This window comes from Ziziphus jujuba, chromosome 1, assembly GCF_031755915.1.
Source record: "Ziziphus jujuba cultivar Dongzao chromosome 1, ASM3175591v1".
NCBI classification, from domain to species: domain Eukaryota; kingdom Viridiplantae; phylum Streptophyta; class Magnoliopsida; order Rosales; family Rhamnaceae; genus Ziziphus; species Ziziphus jujuba.
Genome location: NC_083379.1, coordinates 37849288 through 37859744, shown reverse-complemented (window position 1 = coordinate 37859744; position 10457 = coordinate 37849288). Strand labels below are relative to the sequence as shown.

At 27.3% G+C, this 10457-nt stretch overlaps 1 protein-coding gene across 4 annotated transcripts; it reads left to right on the top strand.

The window, feature by feature from the left end:
- Positions 1 to 1797: 1797 nt before the first annotated feature.
- Positions 1798 to 9208, top strand: LOC107432425 (gibberellin 2-beta-dioxygenase 8). Of its 4 annotated transcripts, XM_048471589.2 has the most exons (6): positions 1798 to 2061; positions 2365 to 2445; positions 4483 to 4561; positions 4651 to 5165; positions 8151 to 8472; positions 8615 to 9208. In XM_048471589.2, the coding sequence occupies exons 4-6, from the start codon at positions 4738 to 4740 to the stop codon at positions 8843 to 8845; spliced, it is 981 nt and encodes a 326-aa protein (XP_048327546.2). In that variant the 5' UTR covers positions 1798 to 2061; positions 2365 to 2445; positions 4483 to 4561; positions 4651 to 4737; the 3' UTR covers positions 8846 to 9208. The 4 variants fall into 4 exon arrangements, with proteins under 4 accessions (XP_048327546.2, XP_060672291.1, XP_048327544.2 ...); XM_060816308.1 differs by lacking the exon at positions 4483 to 4561; XM_048471587.2 differs by having other exon boundaries at positions 4483 to 5165.
- Positions 9209 to 10457: the final 1249 nt, after the last annotated feature.

Here is a 10457-nt window from a genome sequence, read left to right as displayed (position 1 = left end):
CCACTAAAACCAATAAACATAATTAAGTAATATATATATATACACATTAAAAAATAGTTCAAATATTAAAAATAACACCGTTCAAAAAATATATATATTAAAAATAATAAAATACTACTTGTGCCGACATGGTAACTCAGAATTAAATGCTCATATCGGCTGATTCCCCACTTCTTGTTGCGTTCATACGAAGTGTTAATTGGCATTTCTTTAAATGTTATCCAAACAGCTTTTGTATTCCTAACTGCCAGTATGTGCGACATTGGTTGGTAGCGCGGGTGTTCGACTGTCTATTTCAAATATCTTCATGTGTAATCTTTCACATACACACTACCCATATCCATTGCCTATTACTTATCTGATTTTGAAAATTTAACTCGGCTAAAATTAATATGCTGGAAATCTAGCTCAGAAATGATTAATCTGCTCATACTTAATATTTGTATAATTTTATTTTTTGATTTTTTATTTTTGGCATTGATACCTCTATATCCTTGTATAATTAAAAGAAAAGCAAAAAACCTAGGTGTACTTTCAATATGAAAAATAATTAAGATTGACAAAAATACAAAAGTTTCAATAATTGAAGATTCTTTTGATGCCGGAGGTCATAAATATTTAGTCTTAATCAATTCAAATCAATAAGGGTAATAGTAGATATACTAAATAATATACCGAAATGATTTAGTAAGATGATATATTTTTATTTTATTCGTGTTGATGCAAAAACTCTATTGTTATGTTTATGTAAGCTTCATCACCATCAAAGAATATATGATCTACAAAATAAGAAAGAAATATCATTATGAAGTTTTGGGGCAGCAGTGTGATGTCAATAAAAAAATTTCGGATAATTAAATTATAAGAAAACATAGACTTTCAGTGAACAAATTAGAGAATGCGCTTGTAAAGCAAAAAATGTACCTTGTATGATAGCTTAAAGCCTTTAGATAGCCTTTAAATTAGGGTTTTAACAAGGAGTAAAGATAAAAAATACAATATAACTAGGACATTTAGTCATATTTAGATTAGACAACAAAATTATAATTGTTATATATATACATATATACACACCTATGTACATATATATGTAAGATCAAATAATTGTTTTGCAATTAATTAGAGTTTTGATATACCTTATTTTACCGGATATTTAGAAAATGATAAAATTTATTCATATAATTGATTATGTATTAACTTTATATATAAATAAGTAAACTCTTTAAAAAATAGATATAATTAAATATAAACTAATAATATAATAATACTTATTTGGTAAACATCTTAATAGATTAATTGGTACTTCTAAATTATTATTATTATTATTTTTTATAGTTACAATAATTTTTATTCTGCACGGTTGGTGTGGTGTTTAACATTATTCAAACTGCAAAATTTAAGTAGATGATTAAACAAATTCTAAATAAAGCAACTCCTTACGTATGTATGTAGTAAATATTTATCTATACTAACTAGTACTACTGTATTGTCACTGTCAGGGTGTTGTTTTGGATGAGATATGCAGCTAAATTAATGTGAGAGATAGATTTGTGGAACACCCGAAAAGCAAAAAACAGGATTTAATAGGAAGCTATAAAACAAAAACAGAGGTGGGACTCTGGAAAAACCAATATTAATTTTTTACCCTTTTTTTTTTTTTTTTTTTTTGGGAAGAGGGATTTGTTTGGGGGAAGAGAGAGATGGGGTCGACACCGTTGAAATGAAAATAAATGCAGAGATAAGAGAGACCCAATAGACTATTCCTCTCTCTCTATAAATATATACAGGAGATGGCTTATCTCCTTTTAATTAAATTTAAGGACATGAAAAACTCAAAGAGAGATTCAAAAACAGTTGAACTATTCTTATACATATAATTACAAACTTTTTTTTGGTTTCTCTGATTACATCTTTAAACGCGTGTTCCTTGCTTCAGCCATAGATTCTCAATCACCATTAACAGTTTATTTTACCTTTAGCCACTAACCCTAGTAGATATTGCCTCCAAAACCTTCATGGATTGCTATACATAGCATTTATTGTGAGCTTTTATCATATATAGTACGTATAATCTCTCCCCAATATTTATAGAGTATCTTTCTTTCTTCATTATATGATATATATGCCAGTTTCTTTTACATTGGAAAACACCCAGATGTTTCTGTGCAGCTATATATTCTGAATATCTGCTAGCTGCTCTAGTACTATATATGCACATAAAAATTACTCTTCCGGAAATATATATTGTTTGTCTTTTCCTAACATGTACGCACAGACTTTGTTTGAGTTTTGATCACTCTTAGCTCTCTTTGCATATTTCTTTCATTTTAATATTACGTATGCCCGTATCTCCTTAATCTGCAGGCAGTTTCATGATCTCAATCGACAATTAATTTGTAATCGTACTTGTTGAAGCATACGGTTTTGAGGCAACGCATATATCAGGTGAGGAAGAATACAAGTAATCATATATATATATATATAAGCTATTATCTACTGCTTTAAGTGTGTTTTATTTAATTTGATCCCTTATATATTCACCATTTTTAGTAACCAAGATTTGCCTTCACTGCATATAAATGAATATGTAAAAATAAAAATAAATAAAAAATAGCCAATTTTTGGTTCTTTATTTTCTGAAATAAGGATTCTCTTTAAAGATTTATTAATTTTCAGATATATGTACAAAATACTAATATCTTTTTGGAATAACACAATTGACAATAATCACTTAATGATAACTCTTAGATTTTAGATTCAAGATCTGATGGTAAATTCCCCCTTTTCTAATACATAAAAAAAAAATTAAAAATGCTAATTAAAAATATACTTAGCTTTAGGGGCCTAAGTGTTATACATATATATATATATACATATATATATATATATATATACATATATATATATATATATATATATATATATATATATATAACAACACAGACAATAGGCATCATCATTCTATTCTTATATTTTGTCCTGAACTTCAGATGCTTTTGATTCATGATGGAATGCAATCAATAATAATGAAATGGGATCAATAACACAATGAAGTCGATTAAGGAATGAATGGACTTATGCAGTGTTTGGTTGAAATTATAACACTGATTTAATTTATGAAACATGTAGTCAAATCAACTGTTATATATATATATATAATATGCACTATAATTTTCAAGTAAGAGATTCTTGTCATTAATAAATAAGAAATGATTATGTGGTAAGTGTTAAAAATTGTCAGAATTTTAAATTTGAATTCATATTTTAATTACCACTTGTAAATAAGCATTTTTATTTAACTAAATCAGAAATTCTTGATGCTCATTATATATAGAGAGATTCAATCTTTCATTCGGGCATTCTGATAGATTTTTCATCAGAATCTCATTTGTTAACCTTTAAATTTCTTCAAAAGTTGGGATTTAAAGATATATTTAGGGTTATACGAGTTATGATAAGGTTTAATTTACCATTCTGGGGTTTTAATTTGCTAAACTTATATAAAAATGTCAAATACATTTTTAAATCTCAATTCTTAAAAAGAGATTGATGTTCTTAAGAGAAACTAAGATTGATGTTCTTAAGAGAAACTAACTTTATATATTTATATATATATATAGGGAAATTCTATGGTACGAACGGTACGTATGCAGACCATATCAAAGATGACGATTTTTGAAAAAAAAAATGTCGCCTTTGCTGTGTATATATATACAAAGTACACAGTAAAGCCGATTTTTTTTCAATAAGCGCCAAAAGGCATTGGTTTTGGAGTAGTCTGCATGTGGATGGGTCCATGCCATAAAACTACTCTATATATATATGTATGTATATATATATATATATTATTTTTCAATTATATATATATATATATGTTAAGATAAGAGTGAGAAGAGAATACAAGAAAATAAACCATAGAAAGAATATAAATTATAGAAAGAAATAATCATGAAGAGAAGGAAAAATAAACGTAAACTGATAAATAATAATGAAATTGTCATAATATATAGATGTTATATTTTAGAAATTTCAGATGAAATATCAAGTCCCAAAAACATTCAAGCAAGAGTGTATTTTCTAAAGACTAAAATGAAATAACGAGAACAGGTTTATATAAGAAAAAGAAACACATAATCTAATTAGTATTTTTGTTTTATTTTTTAGCTTAATTATTGATATTTCATCTTTTTAATGGTTTTTCTGGACAGTTTGTAAATTGATTTGGTAAACTATGCTTATAGTTAAACCCTTGAGTTTCTTTGCCTTAAATTTTAGGTAATATTGTATCTAATTTCCAAAAAATGATTCTTAACATAATTATATAAACTACATATTAAATCTTTCTCTAGTATATTAGTCAGAACTCATAATCAAGCACTAATCCTCCAAGTAGCTAGTCAGAGTAAGCTTGTTCAAGAACCTACAATTGGCATCTGATTTTGTGCATGGTTTGGCTAATTAATTTAGAGGATATTTATGCAGATGGGTAAATTCGTTTAGTTCTGTTGGAATTCCATTTCTCTCAAAACTCAAGCGATCGATTAGAAGATAGATCAAACGTGTAAGCCTGACTTTTTATGTGTTTATTATGGATCATTGCATGTATTTTTAATTATGCATTGATAATCTTTCGAATCTCTTAATCATCAGAATTTAGAAGACTATACACAGTGTAAGGAATTTATAACCCAAACCTTAATCTGATCTCCCCTCCATCATCAAATTAACATCGCTACCATGGACTGTGAGCCTCCATTTGAAGAAGCCTACAAGACCCTATTAAAGAACCCCTATGGTGATAGTGAGGTGGATTACTCAGTGGAGGAATGTGAACTGCCTCTAATCAACCTTAGCCGTTTAAGTTGTGGGCAGAGGGAAAGAGACAAATGCATAAACGAGATGGTTAATGCCGCAAGAAATTTGGGTTTCTTCCAAGTTGTCAGTCATGGGATTTCAAAAGAGATTCTGAAGAACATGATTTATGAGCAGAAGAATTTGTTCCATCAGCCTTTTCAGAAGAAGGTTAAGGACGGGTTTCTAAACTTGTCTACGAATAGTTACCGTTGGGGGAATTTAAAAGCTACTCGTCTCAGCCAATTCTCTTGGTCAGAAGCCTTTCACATTGCTATTACTGATATTCCCGGAATCAAAGACGACACTCTCAGGTACCGTTGCATAAATTTAGTGGTTTTCATTTATTTTTATTTTTTTTGCATTAGGTTCTTAATTCACTTATCTCTCTCTCTCTCTCTCTCTATATATATATATATATATATGTATATAATTCTATTATTTCGTTGAGATATGCATTTAATTTCCAATCAATATATCTAACCTTGTATTCATAGACTTGTCCAAGAATAAAACCACTGAAAATAGTTTCAGGTTCAAACCTAAGCTTGGTGAATATCCCCCTCCCCAAGTTATAATAACAAAAATATATATCTATAATAACAAAAATATATCTATAATAAAAAATATATATATCTAACCTAATTTTAGGCCAAGTTATCAACTCTCATACTTTAAAATGCTTGTGGTATAAGTCTTTTCTTTTTCTTTTTCCTTTTTTTTTTCCATTAATGTTATAGTAATAACTTTTTTTTACCAACATTTCGCTTTATATAACTTGACGTAACGTTATTCTATTGACTTGAAATGAATTTTACTTAAGGTTCAGTTAATCAAATCTACTAACTATTACTTTGTAATTATTTCAGTACTAACACATTTTATTAATTATCATATCAGTTAATAAATAAAATTGAATATATATATATATTTTTTTTGGGGAATAAAATTGGTATATTTACTCTCCATGTACTATTTGTATATTCTCCCTCCTCGGTACTAGTATCTTTTAACTAATTTTCATGTATAATCAACACATATTAGGAATGCGTGGCATATTATGGAATTCAATTATTGGTTATCTATCTCTCACTGTCATGCTATATGGAACAAATAGTCAAATCAAATACATGTCCCAAAAAAAAAAAAAAGATTACAATTTCTTCTCGAATTTCTTTGCCAGAGTCAACTGCATTGCTATTTTTTTTTATATCATTAATTGATATAATATTTTTTAACACTAAAATATCAATACAGTTTCATTTTATGTTAAGAATAATATTCTTACATATTACTATTCTATTATGAATTTTAATTTAGTAAATTATCTAACTCATTTTATAATATTATATATTAATGTGATACAAAACTAAATAGGAATATAAATATATAAAATTTGAATGTTAATCTAGTTAATTACTATTAAATAGTTAACTTTTTCTTAATAAATTTATAATATTAAAAAATAATAACAAAAATTTAAATTAATATTATTATTATTATATATATATATATAGTAGTTTTACGGTGGAATCAGTCCGTATACGGATGCATTTAAAATTGATATTTTTTGGATGAAAATATCGATTTTATTATATTTTATACACATTAAAATCGATATTTTTATCTAAAAAATATCAATTTTGAATATAATCTATATACAAACTATTCACATTATAAAATTTATCTATATATATATATATATATATATATAATTTACCAACTCTATTTTGAATAAACAAAGACAAAAGCAGCTAGGAAAGTAATATATTAAATCTATTACTATCCTATAATTATATGGGTGTAGACATATATTGACAAGCTGCCTCCGGCCCACGCTTGTACGATGTTTAGCATTACCCACGGGGATTTCTGCGCAATCACCATGGGCTTGCATGGTGTACCACGTGACCTAAGACCTCCTCACTCTGACTACCATTCTTGATGGGCCAGCTGCAGCTTGAATAAATGTTCTACAGCATATATACTCCCAAACTTTGGCCTTATTTATTTATTTATTTATTTAGTTTTTCGTTTTTCCACTTAATTTTTGTGGGTTGTTGGGAAGGAAAAGGATCTGATATATTCTTTGTCCCTAGCCACAAATAAATTCCTTTTTCCTCTATTTTTCTATAAAATTCTAGTTTTATACCTATCGTCTAAAATGCTAGTTAACTTGTTAAAATATATATCCCTATAAGATCTAATAACTAAGTTGTTATTTGATACTATGGTTGTTTTTAGTTTTTGTTTTTTTTTTTGTTTTTAATTTAAATATGTAATTTGCTTCCCTAAACTATTAATCAGTGGTAGTTAAAATTTATTATACATTTAAACTAACTATAAAGTTAAAAGAGAAAAAATAATAAAATATTAGATTGAACACAATTTCAAATTATATAAGTTTAATTTTTTATTTTTTTTCCTTCAAGTTTGTAGTTATTTAAAATGTTTTACAAACATTAACTACTACTAATTAATATTTGATGTAAATAAATTACATACAATTAAATTTTAAAAAATAAAGAATTAAAAAAACAAAACAAAAACAAGAAACTAATCATGTTATTAAAGGACACCTAAGCAAGAAATTTTCCTTTTTCCTTGTTTCTTTTTTTAAGGCTGAAACTAATTGCTGAACCATGAATGAGAAAAGGGAAAAAAAAAAAAAAAAAAAACACAGACCATTATAAAATATCACAAATATATTTCTAGTACCTTTTCTTCTTCTGATTGCTTCCAGTTCACTAATTTTAATATGAACTCTGCAAAACCATATGAAGAAACCTTAATATTTACTACATCAGAATATTTATGTAAAAAGATTTAAAAAAACAAAAAATACAGAAAAGCTATCTAGATATAAACACAAGTACTGCTTATGGTAATTTTCTCTTCTCTCACTGATGTATAGACATGGTATACATATAACTATAAATTTTTTAACGTAGCTTAATATACCTATTAAACTCTCTTTTTTCATTGCTTAAAATTTTGAAAAAAATAGTAATCCAACATAAGCATCAGAGTCAAAAAAAATCTTAAACACCTGTGTTCAATTCAAAATTCCACTCATTAAAAACAATTAACACTTGTTATAATGACTAAACTGGCCATTAGATAAGCGGGAAGGTTGAGAATAGCTTGATATACATATTAAAAAACTAACAATTTTGATTGTTAAACTCATAACTCATAAACTAATCTTTACTACCAAAAAAAAAAAAAAACTCATAAACTAATCTTCCATGTCTAGTCCTAATTGTTTTTTGCACAATACTTGAACGAATATTCTACAGGGTAACAACTGAAAAGATTACAAAAGCGGTGGCAGGATTAGCTAAAAGCTTGGCAGAAATTCTAGCACAATATGTGGGTGTTAGATCCAGCTATTTCCAAGAGAACTGTCCAGCCACAGGCAGTTATCTTAGGCTGAACAGATATCCTCCATGTCCATATTCTTCCAAGGTCTTTGGCCTCATTCCTCACACCGATACCGATTTCCTTACCATATTGTATCAAGACCAGGTTGGAGGCCTCCAATTGTTCAAAGATGGAAGATGGTTTGCTGTTCGACCTGACCCTGATGCTCTTATCATTAACATAGGTGACTTCTTTCAGGTAGACTAATTAATTTGCTCACAAAAACTTTAATTATATAAAATGATACCTAGTTTTCGATGAAGAAGCTGGCCGACCTTTGAATATATGCTTTGCTAGTAGCCCATCTTGGTTAATTTGCTGATATTAATTGCATTTGCAGGCCATGAGCAATTGTGTTTACAAAAGCAGCAAACACCGAGCAGTTTCTAGTCAAGCTTCTGAGAGGTTATCCGTTGCATATTTTTACTGCCCTTCCGACGATGCTATCATTCGGGGCTGCAGTCGACCACCAGTTTACAGGGACTTCAGTTTCAAAGAGTATAAACAGCAAACCAATAAGGATGTTGAAGAAACTGGTGATAAAGTAGGGCTCTCAAGGTTTCTCTTATGATTTGTATATCTAGATAGGCCTATTAGTTTTAGCTACAGAACATCCATTATTAGCCATCGGATCGATGCTTCAAAACTTCGAGACTTAAATTTGTATTAGTATTCTAATATGTGTTTAGTAAAAAGTAAACCTTATTGGACATAAAGATCAATTAATAAGTTTGAGATCTAAAATTGTATTAGTATCTTAATATATGTTTAGTAAAATGTAAACGTTATTGGACATAAAGATCAATTAATAAGTTTTTAAATGGATCCAGGAAAGACAGAGGAAGTCCTCGTGCTTTTTCCCATCAGGTCATGTAATCAGGTCATGTAAACTTGGAGTTTTATTTTATTTTATTTTATTTTTTGTGGTTTTGTGCATAAATGTAAGCTTGATTATATATGTATGTATATATGTATATTTGATCTCTAGAATTATCTTTCAATTATAATAATTAAAAAATTAAAATAAGGGATGTGACAAGGATCTAACACATGGTTGCAATATCTCTAATCAAGTTATAGTTTTAAATTCATTAATTAAAGTGTAGCTCATAACTTATGGATTATCATTAATAATTATTGTCAACACAATTGTTTCTTTTTAAAAAAATTGAAAAAAAAAAAAAAACTGTAAGCCCGTAAAAGGATAGTCATATGCCATTCATTTAAGATATAGAGTAAATTATCAAAGGAGACCTTAAAATAGAATGAGAAACTTTATTTCAAAATATATATATATATATATATATATTTGTATAGGCATATTTTATGTTATATTATTTTTTTTATTTTTTCTATATTGAGGTATGGATTTGAACTTGAATTATTATTTAAAAAATAATAATTATTATCACTGAATTATCTCTACAAAGACTATATTATATTAAAATTGAATAATATTTTGAATTAATGTGTGACTACGTACCTACTTGTAACTTTTTCTTTATTTTTTTTCTTCTGGTTGAAACCTATATTGATAACTTGGCCCATATGGGTCACTTTAAGGTTTGTTGAACATTTTGGCATTTCCCCTTTGTGTTGGGAATGAAAACATATTTTTAAAGTAACATAACTCTGCATATTTATGGTTAAATTAAGGTTAAGTTTAGCCACGATACATGTTATGCATATCAGTATATGTGTGCAATTTGTTTAAAATACTAATTATTATTACTATTATAAATTTGCAGAATTTATAATTAATTAGTTTGGACTACGATTCTCGTTTTCAGACATGTAAATTTGTACAGTCGGGACTTTTTTTATTTTTATGTTTATTTAAAAAAAAAAAAGCGTTTATATTAACGGCTAAAGTACTATCTCATCTCGCATGTTTTATTGTATTTTATTTTATTTTTTGAAGAGAACATGTTTTAAAGTAATAACAAAATCTTATATGAAGTTCTTAATTTATCCAAATTAATTATAGCGATGCTAAATAATTAATCTAGCTCTTGTTAAAAAAAATTAAACAATATTGCGTACTAAGGAAACCATATATATTAGGAAATTAATAGGTTTCAAATTCTAATTGTTATTCAGTTACAAGCAGGAATGCATTTAATTCGCAGCTATATCTTCTTCTTCTTCTTTTTTTTTTTTTTTTTGGTAATATTAATTCGCAG